We start from the raw sequence: 20,474 nt of genomic DNA, 5'->3' as shown, positions 1-20,474 counted from the left end.
CCATTTTCATTCGTTTAGTCCTAAATCCTTATAGTATGCCTAGTAATGAGAGGAAGCTAGGAAGAGTGGTAGCTTGAGGGTGAAGTAAGGGGAGAGTTAATGATGAATTATGATTAATGATGATTGTATGAGTTGCTGAGGATGATGATGGAAGTGCGGTGTATGCCATGAGTCGAAGGGCTGTATTTAATAATGATTATTGGCTGGTTATGGATTATGTTATGAGCCAGATGGCTATGATAAATTATGATTTATGGTTGGAAATAAAAATGTGAATGATTATTTTATCTTAAGTTCTCTTTCTCGAAAGTGCGACCCCAGAGAGACGGTGGAAGGTGAGGATCTCCTTCCTTATTCCCCCTGGTATTGTAAAATCTCCCCCAACGAGATGGTGGGAGGTTAGGATCCCCTCCTTGGTTCTTCCTGGGCATATGAGAACGTACCTCCTGGGTAGATGCAAGGATTGTGGTTTCGCCCCACTTGCTCCAGGTTGGTTAGTATAGAGGTTCCCCGGGTGAGCGCAAGAGTTGTGGTTTTGCCCCCACTTGCCCCGGGTTATGATGTGTGATGATATGGTCAGAATGAATGATTATGGAATGTTATGAATGAAAATGTGAAATGATTATCTGAGATACGAGTTTCCCTGGATGAAAGCAGTGACTAGCCACCACGTGCTCCAGGTTGAGACTCGATACTCTGCTGATCCTATGTCACAAGGGTGGCCAGACACTGTGAAAGTTTCGGATGAGCTCGCCCCCATAGATAAACACCAGTGTGGGTGTTGTATGATTATGATTATGATTATGTTTATGATTGAGAATTACTCGAGTTGGGGATGCTCGACCGATGGACAGTCCAATGGTTAGCTACTAGGACTTGTCGGGTTGGCTCTATAACCGACTGATGGGACTCATCAACCACTAGGACAGGCATGCATCATATGCATTTATATGTCTTATTTTTATTGCCTAAGTGATTGCATAACTAAATGCTACTTGATTATTTGCTATATTGAATCCTATTTGTGATTTTTCTGTTTGTAATAATGGTGTTTGTTGCATTTGGTTCCGCAGGCAGTTGGGAGGTTCGGAGGAGTTGGAAAGGGGAGTTTTAGATAGCTCTGAAGACCCTTAGCTAGTTGCATATTTTAATTTCATGGTTTAGTTCTATTTTAAGTTTTAATTATCTGTTGGAAGTTCTAGGATTGTCTTTGACTTTCCCAGGACATTATATGTTAGATATGTGGGTACTGTTACCATTCTGAGAACCTCCGGTTCTCACCCATGCGAATTTTGTGGTTTTCAGATACAGGACGTGAGGCTCCTCGCTGAGGCATGCTGGAAGCTTCTGATGTTGTGAAGATCTTTATCTCTTGGGTTTATTTTGGTTAATTGTATTTGCTTAGATACTTATTATCTCCACCTATTATACATATACATATATATATATATATATATATATATATATATATATATATATATATGTTGTATGGATTCCTTTTAAAGGTTATTTTGGAGAAACAGGTTCTGTAACTTGTCTTTTCTTTTGGGTTCTCCTACTTCATATATGTATGTATACTTCTATGTTCGGACCGGTTATCTTCGCAAACCGAGTCTTGAGTCTTGATATCTGTATTTTTGGCATTTTCTTGTATATCTTCTCGCGCTAGCTTATTCTTTATCTGTTTCGTTTACGTTATCAATCAGAGTATTGTACTTTTTGATTTAACGGTTTTGATTTATCCCTTTTTCCTCAGAGGCTCCTAGTTATAAACCTTTCTCATTATATTATATATTAAATTTTTATTTTTAGAGGTCGTAGCGCCTCGCCACCTCTGTTTTACATTCTAAGTGTAAAGCTCTGTGTGGTAGGGTGTTGCATCTTTGTTGCAATTTTATAAAATTTGATGATGTGAATGGTGATGCTTTTATAAAAGATGGCTTTTCAAATTAAAAAAAGAAGGAGCGATTACAAACACATGTTAAAAACCATGATAGTGCTCATAATCATGTTTAGAATGAAACAATCATTCAACATTTTTAAAATATGAAAACAAGAAGAGACCTTCAATATTTGAAGAGAACAAAGTTAGTGGCTAATGTAATTTTTATTTGATTTTTTCGTATTCGAATAACTAATGTGCACTTTTATTTTTTTATATATATTTTAGATTAATATATCTTTTGAAAGTAATGTGCATTATTTTTTTCTCTTAACATAAATTTTTTGAGTCCATCACTACATCGAAGGTCTTTGAGTGATGATGGAGTAGTACTTGTAAGGGACTCCAATGGTTAAATTAGCTAGAATTTTGAATAGATTTAAGTGAATTGAGATTGAAAAATACCTAAGATTGATGGGATATATTTATACAATAGAAAATATAATTTTGCTATCTTTCTGCAACTTATTCACCTATAATAATGGATAGTTATTTCCTTTTGGTTTAGAAATTTGTTGAGATTCTTTAATGAATTTTAGTCAAATTCATAAATGTAGTTAAGATTCTATACGTAAAGTCAGGCACAGAAACCAATAAATCTATTCTTTATGTAGGTTGGATAGACAAAAAAATATTGTTTGAATCTTTTCTCTTTATAAAATTAGACTTGTCCACTTTAGATCTAACTTTATTATTGAGTTAAAAAATGAACAATAATTAACCCTTAAATGTTTCAAATGATAGTTTATTCTTTATAAAAAAAAAATTTCCCACAAAATTCATATTTTAAATTTGTGATTCATATTTTACCACTACCAATTTGAAAATCTCAGAATATGAGGCCGAAACCATTAACAATCATTTGAGGCCCAAGCAGTACATGGCCCCACCAAATACATATTTATTATTGCTTTTATTTATTTTTTGTGACAGAGTAAAATTACGTGTCCATTAAAATGAAAAAAAAGAAGGAAAATAAATAAAATGAAAATGAAAATAAATATATGGTTATGTTACTTATGCCGTTATTCAGTACGTTACATTTCCGTCACCTTTCATTCTCCACTGTGTGGTGCAGGTGCTTCAATGGCATCTTCTCAATGTCACCGCTTTCTTTGCATTCACTCTCTGCAACTTCAACCTCACCATTGCTGTCATCCACCATTCAAATCTCCTACTTTAATCCCAAAGCCTTATCATTGCTTTTCTCGCATTCGAATCCGAATCGCACCAAAAGCTTCTTTGAAAAACAACGGTGCCACCACCACCACCACCAATGATTCCGTTGAAACTAGCTCCCTTGAAGATGAATCTTCTCGCAATTCGTCTTCTTCGGATGATTCCTTTGCTTTTCTTCGTCGATTCGGGTAATGCTTCAATTGAGTTACTATCAGAGCTGGATTTTTTTCCTTTTCTTTTTTCTATTTTTTTTGGGCTTAGTTTATGCGTAATTGGGGCTTAAAAGTGGGTTTCTTGGGGTTTCAGCTGAAATGTGTGGCTTTAACTTGATCATGATTGAGCTTTGTTTGAATTTAATTTGATGCAGAATTTGGGATTTGAGTTGAAGTTAGTTTCTTCGTTTTTGAAGAGATTTGAGTTGAAGTTAGTTTCTTCGTTTTGAAAGAGATTTAAAATTAATGAAGCTATTGTTAGCTCAATCGTACATGTAAATGGAACTTTTGAAATTAGTCTATGGCTTTATTCTTATGTTATTTATTTGTGATTTGGGATTTTGAAGTTTGTTTCTTCGATTTTAATTAAGATTGAACTTTGAGGATTTAATTTGATAAAGTTTCTGCCTTCTCTTTCTTTGAATCTGATTTAATGTGTGACTGAGAATTTTCAGTTAAAAAGTTTGTCTTTCTTTTCTATTTTTAGGTTATTTGCATGTAAATTGGAGTTTTGAAGTTTAATATACCTGCTTTGAACAGAGATGGGTGGCTTAAATTCGATGAACTGGGGAAGGAAATACTGTCCATTGCACTACCTGCAACTTTGGCATTGGCAGCTGATCCACTTACCTCACTGATCGACACAGCGTTTGTTGGCCACATAGGTACTTATTATTACAGATGGTGAATTAGTTAGTTAGTTATTAGTAACTTTCTGTTAATAGTCACTTAAATCATTAACTCAAACATACTCTTGTATAAAGTAAGCTAATTTGATTAAATTAATTTTATTTATTGGTTTGCATTTTCTTGTTTTAAACTGTTCGAAAGTATGGAATTGTAATTTATCTGCCTGCAGCTTATTTGGCTTAAGTTTATTCTCACCCTGGAAGCCAACCATTCTGAATTGCTAGTTTGTTGTTTATTTAATAGATAGTTGTATTCTTGTAATTGTAGTTGGTGATGATGGTTACAAGTATTTGCTTGTCTTAGGTTCTGTTTGGTTGGACATACATTTGATTGATGATTGTTGTTGTAGTGAGAAATCCCTCTTAATTATATTTATATATGCAGGGCCTGCTGAATTGGCTGCAGTTGGGGTTTCAACTTCTGTGTTTAATTTGGTGTCAAAAATATTTAACATTCCTTTACTTAATATTACCACATCCTTTGTTGCCGAGGAACAGGCACTGATCAGCAAGGATTCCAGTCAAACTGATGAAAGTAGTAAGCTTTATAAGAAAGCTACACCTCTTTAATAATCTGACTAGTTTTCCAGACATGGTCATAGGTTCCCTTCTTTAGATGCCTCTACTGACGGTTTTGTTCCACTTTGGTATCATCTAGATTTTGGTGGCAAATACCAAAGCAAGAGGCGTATTCCTTCAGTATCAACTTCTTTAGCACTTGCTGCTACTCTTGGAATTGCTGAAACTCTGCTTCTTTCCCTTGGTTCTGGCATCATTATGAACATCATGGGTATACCTGCTGTATGTCAACCTTGGCTGATTATTGATCAATAATTACCTTGTATATTTATTTTGTGTCAGCATGTTATTTTCTTCAGAGTCTACACTTGGTTGTCCAAGACAACACCACCCGGCCAACCATATGAATAGGAAAAAAAAGAGAGGGAAGGGAAGGGGGGGAGGGTGGAAGAATGGATTTTTTTTCCATGTAATATAAATCAGTGAATGCTTTTTTACAACTTCTCTGTAGAACTATTGTGTAAAATCTCAGTTGGAAGCAATCTTACTTTAGGTTGAATCATGAAAGTTCAATTTGCTTCTCATAGGCTTGTTCCCTGTTACACAGTTGCAGATTCATTACTTTTCTTTTTCTTAATCTATTTTGAAAAGTAGTCATTGCATTTTTCTTTTAAGCCATTCTTTTTATTCTATATAGTGGTGCATAACTTTTTTGATGAATTAACGTCAATATTGCACAATAATAAAAGGATCTGAATTTCATTTCCAAATCCATGTTCAATTCTAATAGACATGTGATAGTTCTTGTTACTAATTCTTATATTTAAGGGTGAGAACCTTATTATAACACCAATATCATTATGTACTAGTTACCTTTCAGTTAATTAATTATGTTGCCATCCACTTCAAGAAATATATTGACAATTAGTCAATCAATGTAAACTTACTTTTTCTTGCTTCAAATTCTCTGTCATCAATCATTATATGCATAACAAGAGATTTTTCTATGGCCCAGTATTTCTTTTCCCCTTTTAGTTGGTCTGAGCTTAATAGAAATAAACATTGCATTTTTGGAAAACCATTTCACGGAACATTTCATTATCTATAATTGAACCTTACTTCTGTCTCCTTAGACTTGATAAAAATCTTATTAATATCATCTACTCCATAATCCATTTATTTTTTGTACAGGATTCTCCTATGCGTGGACCTGCTGAGAACTTTCTTATGCTAAGGGCCTTTGGCGCTCCAGCAATTGTGATTGCATTAGCTGCTCAAGGCACTTTTCGTGGATTTAAGGATACAAAGACGCCTCTATATGCTGTTGGCAAGTACTGCATCAGCATCCTATACCTTTATCTTTTCTCACTCAAATTTGATTGAAAATTAGAAATATTACCCCCCCCAAAATCCTCCCCGCGTGTGATACTAGAATTCCATCCTCTTCCCGTGGCATTTTCTGTGGTTTACTCCATCCTTTTTAACTCCATGGTTTCTTTTCTTTTTGTAACGGGCCTGTTTTCCTCCTCTTTTCAACAGTCTGCACTCTTAGTAAAGGCTGTGTTTTCCTATTATACTCAATCCAGAAAGAATGGAATCTTACAACACAGGCTAATAAATGAATGACAAAGCAAATAGCTTATATGGAATATCTGTTCTCATTTTCATTCCTTGACTCTTTACTGCATAGAAGAAGCACAAGCAGATTCTCAAATTATTTCTTCGAGTATATTTAGTTTTTGTAGACTTACGTCTGCACTTTAGTCTTGTTGATGTGAAAAATTTGTGGATGTATTGATGGAGATTGCTTCGCTTGAATTTTCAGGTGCTGGCAATGTTCTTAATGCGATATTGGATCCAATATTAATATTCTTTTTTGGTCTTGGCATTAGTGGTGCTGCAGCTGCTACAGTGATCTCTGAGTACGTCAACAATGTGGTAAACTTAGTTTTATCTGTGCATTTTGCACATGCCCCTGAATTTATGTAATCTTCTGCATTTGACGCAATTTTTCTTTTGCTCACCAGATACTTAATTGCTTTTATTCTTCTATGGAAATTGACCGGCAATGTGCTCCTAACGCCTTTTCACATTGATGGGAGAAAAATTTTCAGCTATCTGAAATCTGGTACCTCTTTCTAAATTAAGTCGTAGTGTTGCTAAGTCTGTCCATATACAGAGGAAGCTTTTTGTTTCGGTAATGATAATAAAATTATCAGAGTGGATTGGAAAAATTGTTACTAGTTCTTTCTGTACAAATGCATTGAAAATTTCAAGATGAACTTCAAATTTGCATGATTATTAGCTTTATAACTAATCAGATTAACATGAGTTCAGGGATCAATAGTTTCAGTTTTTCTTGATTTCATGCTTTGAATGGATAGTGTATTCTATTTGTGGTTTTGTATTTATTGCTACTGTTGGCTATAGATTTTACATGTAGCTTCAAGTTGGATTGCGCATTTTAGTAACTAGTAAACTGGAATGAGAATTTCGAGAAACTGGAAGGATTTGCTGATAGGATCAGATATGATTGACTGATTTAAAAATTACGATCCCATAGAGTTCATTTTTCAAGAATATTATGATCGCATTGTTCCTGAAAGGGGAATTTGATTGAATAGATCATTTTAACAGGGCTTTTGTGTCTGTTCACACATTATAATGTGTATTTTGTACTTTTAGTCACGAAATATGGTTTTTGTTTTCTTAACTCTAACTGGGTCGAAGACATAACCTAGCTAATTAGGCAGTTAGTTTTACTTTGACTGTTGCATTTTGTATTGTAGGTGGTCTTCTTATCGGCAGGACTGTGGCTGTGTTTCTGACTTTGACACTGTCAACCTCTATGGCAGCTAAGCAGGGCCCTATACCTATGGCTGGTCATCAAATTTGCATGCAAGTTTGGCTGCCGATATCTTTGCTCACTGATGCTCTGGCACTTGCTGGTCAGGTTAGATCTTGCATTCATAAATGACTATGAAGTAACAAAGTACCGCAGAGAACATGATCAAAACATATCTCTCGTTAGTTTATCATATTCAGTTTCCAAGACACAAATGAATCCAGTCGAATAAAGTTTTATTTTATAATTATGAACTGCATTTGTTTATTTTATGGACATTTGGGGGCTTTCCCGACCAAGTAAACAAGCAGGTTGGGTATGGTCAAGTTTTAAGACTTTTTGCTCATAAGCCAAAGTCTTTTCAAAATTTTAAGTGGGGCTCAAAATGATGTCCTGTTATTGTGTAATATTGTAATGAGTAATGACATTTATTTTACAGACACTTCTTGCCAGCAGTTACTCACAGGGAAATTACGAGCAAGCACGCCTCATTACATATAGAGTATTACAGGTGCTTGATTATTGCCTCCAGTAACTTACTTTGTTCTTACTTTCTTAGTTGAATGATATAACTTGTACACAGATCCATCCAGAATTCGTTTCACCTACTCTCTTTTATGTGTCAAGCAGATTGGTTTAGGAACAGGAATTACTTTGTCCGTGATCTTATTCTTTGGGTTTGGATCATTTTCAAGCTTATTTACCACAGACTTGGACGTTCTTAGTGTTGCTCGGTCAGGCATATTGGTAAGAAATAACAATTCTTGTTGACTTGGATTGATATAAAAGTCAAAGCAACGAGACTGCAGAAGTTGAAGTTTGTGTGTCGGGTCCTTAACACCAACTAAAAATTGAAATCCAGTTCAAGACATTAATTGGAGAGCATCTTTTTCTAGCGACATCATTTTCATGCAAAGCATAAGAATCAACTCTTTTTTGTTTCCCTTCTTTTCCTCCCAAATAATGGAGCGTCACAAACAATTTATCTTTTCAAGGTTACTTAGTGATGATGAATGTATAATCTTATATCTTAGCTAGATTATCTTCAGGAATTTTTTTCTTTTTTCTTTTTGGGAGGTTAGACTTGACATTAACTAACCAGTATAAATTGTTGTGAAGTGTTGAGCTCCATTTAAATAAGCAAATGGTTTACTGTTGGTTGGCTAATAACTGAAGGTTCATTTTGTTGTATGTTTATATATTTGTAACATCAGACTATCGCGACTCTAGTACTGATGAATCATACCTTGCATGACAAAAGCTTCTTGGACTGATTGAAATATAATATCTTATTTTTAGCTAGGCTAAGTTTCAGCGTGGCTATTAAATGTCTACTCAGCTATTATATTATGCATGATCCTCCTTTCTGACTGTGAACGCATGTACGTATCAGTAATGTTTGAAATATCTGAAATTTAATCATATTGTGCAGTTTGTGGCTGGAACTCAACCAGTGAATGCTTTGGCATTTGTCATTGATGGGCTTTACTATGGGGTATCAGACTATGGTTATGCTGCGTACTCAACGGTAATTGTGCAACCTGATGATTAAAAATACTTAAAAAGTCTCATGACTAATTTTGCTTTAATCTTTTTCTCGTCGTTTGTTCCCTCCTTTATCCTTACATTTTGTTTCTTGGGTTTCGTTATTGGGTAGATGCTGGTTGGACTAGTTTCTTCAATGTTCTTGCTGGTAGCTGCTCCAGAACTTGGACTTCCTGGAGTCTGGGCAGGGTTGTTTCTCTTCATGACTATGCGTGTTCTCGCCGGAACATGGAGGTAGATATTTGGCATTGACACATCTAATTCATTATTATGGTGACAACTGGGACACTTTTTGTTGGTTGTTATGACTCACTATACCTTCCATATTGGCAACCTTGCACCAAAAAGAATCCCAGCATGAAACTGGACATGCTTGTCAGCATGTGATATGGCATGCTGTTACATGTATGAAAATGTATTGCAACTTTATTTTGGAGTTAATCTTTTTCATAGTCCTACTCCTATAGCTAGAGCTATAAGCAGACTTGAGAAAACTTTAGAGGGAATTATGGAAAGTGATTTAAATCTACATAATTTAAACACATGTTTTGACAGGTTGAGCAGCAAAAATGGCCCGTGGAGTATGGTCTGGTATAAAGATGGTGGTGGAAACTGACCGACATTATTTTGAAGTCATCCAATAAAGGCAAACTTTTTGAATGGCCAGAGCATGATCAAGAGCTCTATGTTGTGAAAAATAGGCCTGATTTCCATACCCTTGCAATTGGATAGAATACATAACAGTGTAGGACTAGAGCAAGTTATTGGAATGTTGCAGTACTTGCTGCAAACCAGTTTTTCAAAATGAAAATGTTGCTGATACAGCTAGATAGAATTTATATAGTTTCCAAAGAAGTACACAGAGAGGGAGAGAACAAGTCATAGAAGAAATTTGTATTTATTAGGAGATTGCACAGTCTTTTGTTTAGCATTCGTAGGGAAAGGCAACCTTGCATATTTGACAATTTGTGCATTCTTTTTCTTTTGACATGTGATTCTTCTAAATGGAATATAGTCCTTTGCATTGTTCAAGTCAGTAGTTTTCACATTACTAAACAATTCTGGAAATATAGAAGAAAGAAGTGATTTGCAATTTTACATGTTTTATGTTTGAGGTTGAAGTACATACATGTTCAAACTCTCAATTAACACGAGAGATCTCTAATTTTCACATAAAATGGCACCACAGCTCAACATTTATAGCTTAATGCATAGTTTTTACGTAGTATATAATTATATATAGTGATTGAGATGTGAAAAAAGATAATGCAAACTAGGCCTTATTTGAATCATTATAGTGGGGGCAAAAACAACATACTGCAATAACCCCTACCGAAATAAAAAAAAAAAAAAACTAAAAGCAGATCACGCATTAATCCTATCATTATGAAATAGCACATCTCAAGTAACTTCTTCTCTTCCAATAGACCAAAGTCATAGTCTGAACTCAAGAACCTATAATCATAACTTACTTCCATGTCTGCAAACTGTGTATTATTCAAGTGTTAAGGCAAGTAACCACCCAGTGGACTCAAGAAACTATAATCATGACATATTTCCATGCCTGCAAACTGGACTGTATATTATTCAAGTGTTCAGACAAGTTGCTCTTTCACCAACACAGTGATTCAATTCAATCTCCTTTACTGATTAGTTGTTGTTGCTGCTTATTGTACTGAATGTACTCTTTCCACTTCTCAAGAGTACTCTCTGATGAAGTACTTCCTCCACTGCATCAACTTCGGTCAAACAAAATCAAAATTCCGTCAACTTCGTTTAGCTCCTTAAAAGGGTTTGTTAATAAAGCACGGCAATTCATGAAAGATAAAATTCATATACAGAAACATGTAAGAATTATAGAAAGAAAATTCTCCAACCACAACGAAACAACAATTAAAAAGAAGACAAAAAAAGAATGATGGAACAAAAAGCACAGCTAAAATAATTCAACAAAGAGAAGAATTAGTTAAGTGTAATGAAAACATTGCTACTAAAATATATAATTCAAAGGTTTTTTTTGTTGTTGAAGATGCATGACATTCTCATGTAACAGTGTGTAAGGATTTTTGAGGGGTTTTGAGTATTTGTATTGGATGTAGTCGATTTGTATGGGATGATAAGTACGTTCTTAGAATTCAGTGCTGTATTCAGCAACGTCATGAGTAATTTGAAGACTAAAGAGTTTGTTTGATTTAGCCATTCGGTGGTGTAATCAGCAACATCATTGGTGACTTCGAGATTAAGAATTTGCTTAGTTTAACAATTGAGTCAGAAAATGCAGGTTCAATTTTAAACTCTTCAAATTTTTTTTGTTTATTTTTTCTATCTGGATGTATATGTGATATGTATAAATTATCATTCACTTGAAATAGAATTATAATTTTTCTTCCATAGTTAAGTTACGTATAATTATCTTTATATAAAATTGATAATTAAAAATTATAAGATAATTTAAATTTTTTAACTAAATTGATAATTTTTTTAATTATCAATTTCACAATTGTACATCAATTTTCATCAATAATTTATTTTTTTTACTAATTTTATCGTTTAGTCTCATCTATAAAAAAAAAACATAAATAACAATCATTTGAGTATGGAAAGACTATGCCATTTGATCTATAACTCATTGGCTCATATTTGATTTTTTTTATGCTCATGTAAAGTAAAAAAAAATATTTAGATCATTTTACTAATTTTTTATTTTTCTTACTGATATTATGGTTGTTTTTTGTTAGAATTTTTTAAATATTGTCTGATGGATATTGTTATTTTTTTTAATAAAATTTTTAATATTCAATAGTGATATAGAATTTTTTAATCTAGGAAGACCAAATTACATAAGAAAGAGTACCAAAAAGTGTTAACAAATGATTTTAAGTAATATTAATTTATAACTTTTTAAATAATTTTTTGAGAAAATTTCACTTTTCTCTCCTAAAAGATGTTAAAATGATATTTTCTTTTCTGTATATGTAAAATGTACGTTCCATTCTCATATAACTTTTTAAAAATCCCCTCTTTACTCCATTTTAAATTTTGTGTTAACTAATGTTAACTTTATCTATTTTTCAAGAAAAAATAATTTTTTTTTATAAAAATACCCTTTAGCAAAAATTTTATTTTATTGTGAATAAATTTTACTTACCAAAATACCCTTTAATAAATTATTTTTACCAAAATATTTTTTAAAAAATTTAATAATTAAATTAATTTTTTCTAAGATACCTTTCAATAATTTTTTAATTATTAAATTGTGATTTTATTAAAATTTTTGTTAACAATTATAGTTATATTTTACTATTAATTTTTCGATATCAATATATATTATTTTAACAAAAATTTTGATAAAATCAGAATTTAATAATTAAAAAATTATTGAAGGATATCTTAAAAAAATAATTTAATTATTAAATTTTTTTAAAAAATATTTTGATAAAAATATAATTTAATCAATAAAAAAATAATTTATTAAAGGATATTTTGATAAGTAAAATTTAATGACAAAAAATATAATTTTTGTTAAAGGGTATTTTTGTAAAAAATAATTTATTTTTTCTTGAAAAATAGATAAGATTAACATTAGTTAATACAAAATTTAAAATGGATTAAAGAGAAAGTTTTTTAAAAATTATAAGGAAGGAGAATGTATATTTTACAAATAAAAAATAAAAGAGTATCATTTTAGCATCTCTAAGGAGAGAAGAGAATAATTTTCTCTAATTTTTTTAATCTAAATATGATTTTAAATAATATAATTCAAATAATATTCATTTTATTATAATTTAGTTTAATATAAAATTATCAAACATAAATAATAGTAACACTAACTCAATCTTAATATAAATTAAGTTTGTAAAATTAATTGATATCAATTTTTATTTATAAATTTTAATCAAAATACACGCTAAAAAACATTCAAATTTGGTTCCACAACAAACATCAAAACATAAATATACGAGCAATGCTAGGAGCCAGCAATATTTGTGATTGATAGCCATCAACTAGCCATCAATAATGATTTGATGGTATGAGATTAGTGTGAGATTTTATCCAATGGCTTACATTTCTCTGCTGGTTACATGCTGGCCAAAATGCACTAAAATTGCTGGCCCCCTAGACTTTTCCTAAATATAAAAATAAAGTAAATTTTTTATAAAATTTATTTTAATACATATTATTTTATATATTTTTTAAATTGAGATATTTTTATTATTATCCTTATATTTATATCTGAGCCTTAGAAGTAAATATAGACCAGGTTTATATGATATATGAGAGGTTCTTCTGGTTAACCCTTTAAAAGAAGGAAGGGACAAAGACCCAAAAGACATTGATAAAATTTGGATAAGGCCATTTATCTGACTAGTTTTGATAATCTATGAAAATATTGTTGATACAGCTAGTTAGATTATATATAGTTTTCTTTTGTATCTATCTGTTTTATGCTCAACTCTCATGTGTCGAGCTTCCTTTGTTTCAAAATAGAATATATATAGTTTCCAAAGAAGTACACCGAGAGGGAACAAGTAATAGAAAAAATTTATATTCATTAGGAAATTGCACAGTCTTTGTTTAGTATTCGCAGGAAAAGGTAACCTTGCATATTTGTAACAATTTATTCATTCTTTTTCTTTAGATATATGATTCTTCTAAATGGAATATAATCCTTTGTATTGTTCAAGTCAGTAATTTTCATATTACTAAACAATTCTGAAAATATAGAAAAAAGGTGTGGTTTGCAATTTTATGTGTTTTATGTTTGAGGTTGAAGTACATACATGTTCAAAACCTCAATTAACATGAGAAATCTCTAATTTTTACATAAAATGGCACCACAGTTCAACATTTATAGCTTAATGCATAGTTCTTACACAGTATATAATTATATATAGTAATTGAGATGTGGAAAAAGATAACAAACTAGGCCTTATTTGAATAATTAGTGGGGCAAAAACAACATACTGCCCCACCGAAATGAAAAAATAAACAAAAACTAAAAGCACATCACGCATTAACCCTATCATTATAAATTACAGAAAACAAATATGAGGAACTAGACCCTCTACGTGAAACGCACACATCAAGTAACTTCTTCTCTTCTAATAGACCAAAGTCATAGTATGGATTCTAGAAACTATAATCATGACCTATTTTCATGTCGGCAAATGGTATATTGTTCAAGTATTTAGACAAGTGACCACCCAGATTTTGCAACTGTTGCGAAATATCAGAACATCTCCTACTCTATCCAGTGCTACATTCGGACTCTGAATTTTCATGTTTTTTTCTCTTGCAATTTAGAATTTCTACTAGTATTATTAATATTCAAAGCCTCATTTTCTGACACTTTTGCAATTGATCCAAAAGTACTACTCGTAATTAAATGATTTTTTTAATCTCCTATTATATTGGCTACTTCATTCTTGCAATCACTAACATCATATTACTTATATGTGAATGGACCAATTTGTGACTGAACATTACTCACCTTGGAGCACTTGCTTGCAAAACTGTAGAATTTCTGCAAGTACTTTCTCCATATCTTTTGTCGGAATAGCTACCTCGGAGCTACCTCGGATTTGAGATTGCTGAACTGCTCATACTTTGGATTACCATTTGGTATCATAGGATTACTGTTTGGAATCATATTATGCAAGTATCCAAAGCAATGGTTTGTGCAGCTCAACTCATTACAGGATTTGTAACTTTCCACTTCACTCTTTTCCATAATCCCTTGTTCAGCAGTATCACAAGAGTTATAATCAGCTCCTGTATTCATAGCCATGCACATAGAATCCTCTAGCATGTAATTATTACACTCTTCAACTAAACCAGAGTTCTTCAAAACCTCCTCTAACTCTCTTTCAAGTCCTTCACTTCTTCCAGCAACTTCGTCAGTTACATACTTAAAAGGTCCTTGAAGAATTCCTCCCTCACATTCCATTTCCAATAATTCATTTATCTCAGAAAACTTGAATTGTTCTTTCGAGACCTATATCAAGATTTCCCTCCAATCCGTCAACTTTTGCAACATCACCACCATTCAAAGTATCTATATAGGTTCCACTTGGTGATTTTTGATCAAATACTGGACTAGTAGATGATCCATTAGAATCTACTAATTCTATGCTATGATGTTGAGGGAAGTTCAAACGAGCGTCAGGGCCATACACGGTACTTGCTGTTTCATCATAAGCAAGAGCAGCTTCAAGTGCAGTAGAAAAGGTTCCAAGCCAAAGCCTGTTTGCTTCTTCACCAACATGCTTGCTATTGATAGGTTTGCAAATTTCCGTAACCCATTTGCCCCAAATCCTCTGCCTCACACCCCTGAACATAATTCTGTGGTCCACCTTTACATTTCATACACCCTTTTTTTGATCCCTTTGCAGGAACCTTGTGAATTATTTTAACCTCATCTCCTTCACTGATTAGTTGTTGTTGCTGTTTATTGTACTCCTTCCACTTCTCAAGAGTACTCTCTACTGAATCATTTCCTCCACTGCGTCTCCTGCACGATCTTCTTTTTCTACATCAAACAAAATCAAAATTCTGTCAACTTTGTTCAACTCCTTAAAATGGTTTGTTAATAAAGCATGAGAATTCAAAAAATATAGTAATTCATATATAGAAACATATAAGAATTATAGAAAGAAAATTCTCCTACCACAATGAAACATCAATTGAAAGCTACTAAGAAGACAAAAGAAATGATGAAAAAAAAAACAGAGCTAAAATAATTTAACAAAGAGAAGAAACTAGTTAAATGTAATGAAAACATTGAAAAATTAGAAGAAACTACTCGCCTAGGAATAGTTTCAGTCTTCACGTGCTTTGAAATTGCTACTGAAATATGTAGTTCAAGATTTTTTGGTGCTGAGAATGCGTGACATTCCAATGTAATAGTGTGTAAGAATTTTTGAGGGATTTTGAGTATTTGTATTGCATGTAGTCAGTTTATACGGGATGATAGGCACGTACATATAACTCAGTGCTGTAATCAGCAACATCATGAATAATTTCGAAACTAAAAAGTTTGTTTGATTTAGCAATTCTGTACTCAGTGGTATAATCAACAACGTTACTTAGAGATTAAGAATTTGTTTGATTTATCAACAGAGTCTGAAAATACAGGTTCAATTTTTAACTCTTCAAATTTTTGTTTTTTATTTTTTTTTATTTTTAGATGTATATGTGATTTTATGTATAAATTCTCATTCACTTGAAACAAAAGAAAAATTATAATTTTTGTTTCTGTTATTAAGTTAGTGCAGTTGTCTTCATATAAATTGATAATTAAAAATTATTAGATGATTTATTTAATAATTTTAGCTAAATTGATAATATTTTTAACTATTAAACAAGTAGATATCAATTTTTATCTATAATTTTTTTTACCAACTTTATCTTTCAGTCTCATCTATAGAAACATATATAACAATTATTAGAATTTTTATATTTGATTTTTTTATGCTTATGCCAAGCAAAAATATTATTTTTTATTTATATCATTTTACTAATTTTTTTTCTATTTATATTATGGTTGTTGTTATTTTTTTAAAAAAAATTTTAAATGTTGTATGATGTATATTATTATTTTTTTAATTTTTAATATTCATTATTGATATAAAATTTTTTAATCTAAGATCATTTGTACCAAAAAAAATATTAAAAATTCTGACAAAAAATATAATAAATACTAATACATAAATTAAGTTCTTTTTAAAAAATTTATAGCAAAAAAAAAGAGTTAACAAATGATTTTAAGTAATATAAATTTATATATTTTTTAATCTAAATATGATTTTAAATAATATAATCTAAATAATATTTATTTTATTATAATTTAGTTTAATATAAAATTATCAAACATAAATAATAGTAATACTTACTCACTTTTAATATAAATTAAGTTTGTAAAATCAACTGATATTAACTTTTATTTATAAATTTTAATCAAAATACATACTAAAAAAAATACTAAAATTTGGTTTTACAACAAAAATTAAAACATAAATATAAAAATAAAATAATTTTATATTTTTTTTAGATTGAGATATTTTTATTATTATCTTTGTATTTATATCTCAGTATAAAAAGTAAAAATAGATCAAGTATATATAACATATAAAACGTTATTCTGGTTAATTCTTGAAAGGAGGAAAGAAATAAAGACTCAAAAGATACTTTTAAAATTTGGATAAGGCCATTTATATGACTAACTTTAATGATCTATAACGTAGATTTTGATCATGTCACTTATCAGGTAGAGATACATGACAATAGTAGGTGGTATAACGTGACAAATGGCAAGTACTTGTAATGGTCACGTATAGGTCAAAGACAATAGTAAATTAATGATAAATGGCAGTAATCATGTGTAGGTTAAGGGCCTTTCTTCATTTTAAAGTAGTTCATTGCTAAGTACTAGTAGTACTTCTTTAGTACTAGCTGCTCTTCTTGCATTGTATTGCATTGTAGCTACTCCTAAATTTCATTTGTTTTTCTGTCTATAAATTTTTTCTTAAACCATTTTTCATTTATAACCATAATAAAGTTAGTATTAGTTTTTAACCATATTAAGTATATAAAAAATTCAATTATCAAACTAATTAAATATATATAATATATATTAAAAATATATAACATATTAAAATTTAATAAATATATAATATCAGTTATTGTCATTTTGATTATTTACTTAAAATGATTGAAAATTATTTTTAAATAAAAATATACAAATATATTTTTAATTATTTAATTTTATTTTAAAATTTATAATTAAAATTTTAACATTAAGAATTTATAATTTAAAATGTATAACTAAAAAATGTTGTTTCGCGCACTATTACCATCGGATTATTCTTACCGTAATTTTGACAGTAATGTCAATTTTTTTTTTACACAATTAGTGTTCTATTCATAAATAGTGAAAAAAATTATTTAAAATAAATAATACAATGTTCAAATAAATTAAAAGTCAAGTACATCAAATAAATACAACAAAACAATAAAACAAAAAATCAAAAAATGTTGTTTCGGGCACTATTACCACTGAATTATTCTTACGGTAATTTCGATGGTAATGTCAAAATTTTTTGACACAATTAGTGCTCTATTCATAAATAGTGAAAAAAATATTTAAAATAAATAATACAATGTTCAAATAAATTAAAAGTCAAATACATCAAATAAATACAATAAAACAATAAAATAAAAAACTAATAACTACAGATCCATGTAGTTGTCGTCGTCGGTCCCGTGGCCCTGAGTCGGTGCCGCAGAAAGCGATGATGTCCGTCTGCCACTAGAAGGACCGCTGCCACCAGCAAAGTCGATGCCAGCGGCGCACATCTGTGCCTGGTAAACCTCCATCCGAGTCTCCATACGCTGCATCCGCTCCAGCGACTCCCCCTACTCCAACCTAAGGTCATCCGTAGATGTCACACAGTTGAAGATCTCCTGATACATCTCCCGATAATCGTTAAACTAGAGCCTGCTGCTGAAGGTTGCATTGGAGCTCCTGCACCTGTAGCATCAAATTGACGCCTTCCTCGGGCTCGACTGGTGGTGGATCCTGACGACGGCCTCAACATGGTCACGTGGATGTGTGGAGGCTACTGGCAAAGAACGACCCCATCTTGTATACGCGGTTCTTGTACGGTGCTGAGGCGGTCTCGTGCCAAACTGCATTGGAATTAACGAATGAAGCTGCAGAGCCATCGGTGGCGTCCTCCCCACCTTGCTGAGATTGTTGAGTCGTGGCCTCTAGTCTCTGTGTGTAGGACTTCTGTGTAAGGAACGCAAGTTATTGTGATTAGTATGACAGATATACGGTTAATCTCTAATAGTTTTATAGCAGAAGATAACTAGATGTATGTTTACTCACATAATGGTACTAAGACTGCTGATCAGCAAATGTCTCTTTGATCTCCTTCAGTGTGTAGGTGTACTTGAACGTCTCCACCAACGTCGTCTTGGAATTCAACGACTCCGACTACATATGTTGCATTGAAACAATATGATTAAGATGCCTAGTAATGATATACAAGAGAATATTACTAAGTTATTAACAAAATTAAAGTTACTTTATATACCAACCTAGCCTTGGTCTTCATGAAGGTCACTGTGCCGCCAGTATACTTGGACGACTTGGTTAAGGCCCTATTTGCTCTTTTGGTGAGATGCCGATGCCGGAACCCTTCATTGATTTCCTAATGAACAAATAGAGCCTTTTTTATGTCTAGTCTTAGCCAGGTCATCCGGTGGTCCCACCCCTGACGAACATCATCCAGCATCTGCTAGAGCCGCCGATGCATTCTATGGTCGAATATCTTCGTGATGGTGAGGTCGTGTTCTGCGTCCCACCTAAAGTACAGCTGCAACAAAGAAACTTTAAAATTAGTTAAGTAAGATAAAAGATATAAACAAGTTTAAAAGATTTGAAACTTAAAAAAATAATTACCGCCCATTTCTGAAACCATCGCTCCCTGGTCTCAGCGGGAATCTTCGTATAGCTGGACCAGGGATGGTTGTACACAGCTTGATGATATTAGTCATCTCTTGATTACACGTGTTGTTGTTCGGCGCAAACTTAACAACTTACAAACATGAATAATCAACCTAAATCCACTAAATAGGAATCATAATAATTGAAACTTAAAACAATAAGCAGGCAACCAAATCAACTAGACAGGAATCTATTTTCGCTAAATTTCAGCCACTAAGTTAATCATGATCGTTGAAACTTAAAAACACTAACCAACCAAATCAACCTAAATCCACTAGACAGTAATAAATTTTCACTAAATTTCAACAACAAAATTAATCATAATCGTTAAAACATAAAAACACTAACAGCCAACCAAATAAACTTAAATCCACTAGACAGAAATCAATTTTCACTAAATTTCAGCAACAAAGTTAATCATAATTATTGAAACTTAAAAACACTAACCAACATTCAAACCTAAATCCGCTAAACTATAATAAATTTTTAGGCACTTTCAGCGATAACCATAAACAGAAAATACATGAGATTCAATGTGATACTTACCTCGTGCTGTCATTAGGCCAAATATTTAATCGTATGATGGGAGGTGGTGGAGAGGCATCAGCTGCTACCTCACTTATGTGGCTAGACTCTAGGGCCGCAGTATCCATCGCTGGAGGCGGTGTCGATGTGGTTGCGGGATGTTGAGCAATAGGAGGCGGGGTCGTTGCTGTAGACGGAGGCATGTAGTTGGGGTTAGGGACCATGATGAACTGCTGATCTGCTAAATCTGCAATCTGTGGCGTCACCGTGGTGGTTGGAGTAGAGAGAGAGAATCCAGAAGTCCCGAAGGTACCAAAAGAAACTCGACCATGGCTATGACCACGACCAGTAGCCTGATCCGCAGCATGTCTACATGTAGACATGTCTGCAAATATCAAATTATCAAACAATTCAGCAATAATATCTCAGCAAAACAATCATCAGCGTAGCAATTAACATAATTAGACAATTCTAAACGCTTCAACAATTCAAAACCTAATATATCGAT

The 20,474-nt window shown here is 32.1% G+C and overlaps 1 protein-coding gene and 1 pseudogene across 1 annotated transcript; one reads left to right on the top strand and one right to left on the bottom strand.

Annotated features, from left to right (window-relative positions):
• Nucleotides 1-2,951: 2,951 nt before the first annotated feature.
• LOC112792064 (protein DETOXIFICATION 44, chloroplastic) lies at nt 2,952-9,963 on the top strand. Its single transcript, XM_025835149.2, has 13 exons — nt 2,952-3,309; nt 3,874-3,998; nt 4,408-4,560; nt 4,681-4,823; nt 5,733-5,868; nt 6,367-6,463; nt 6,569-6,669; nt 7,331-7,494; nt 7,826-7,897; nt 8,017-8,133; nt 8,819-8,914; nt 9,044-9,165; nt 9,487-9,963. The coding sequence occupies exons 1-13, from the start codon at nt 3,029-3,031 to the stop codon at nt 9,545-9,547; spliced, it is 1,668 nt and encodes a 555-aa protein (XP_025690934.1). The 5' UTR covers nt 2,952-3,028; the 3' UTR covers nt 9,548-9,963.
• Nucleotides 9,964-14,377: 4,414 nt separating this feature from the next.
• LOC112783403 (uncharacterized) lies at nt 14,378-18,306 on the bottom strand (annotated as a pseudogene).
• Nucleotides 18,307-20,474: the final 2,168 nt, after the last annotated feature.

Source organism: Arachis hypogaea, chromosome 13 (genome assembly GCF_003086295.3).
Source record: "Arachis hypogaea cultivar Tifrunner chromosome 13, arahy.Tifrunner.gnm2.J5K5, whole genome shotgun sequence".
Taxonomy (NCBI): domain Eukaryota; kingdom Viridiplantae; phylum Streptophyta; class Magnoliopsida; order Fabales; family Fabaceae; genus Arachis; species Arachis hypogaea.
The sequence above is the reverse complement of the archived record's forward strand: the minus strand, read 5'-3'. Positions and strand labels throughout refer to the sequence as shown.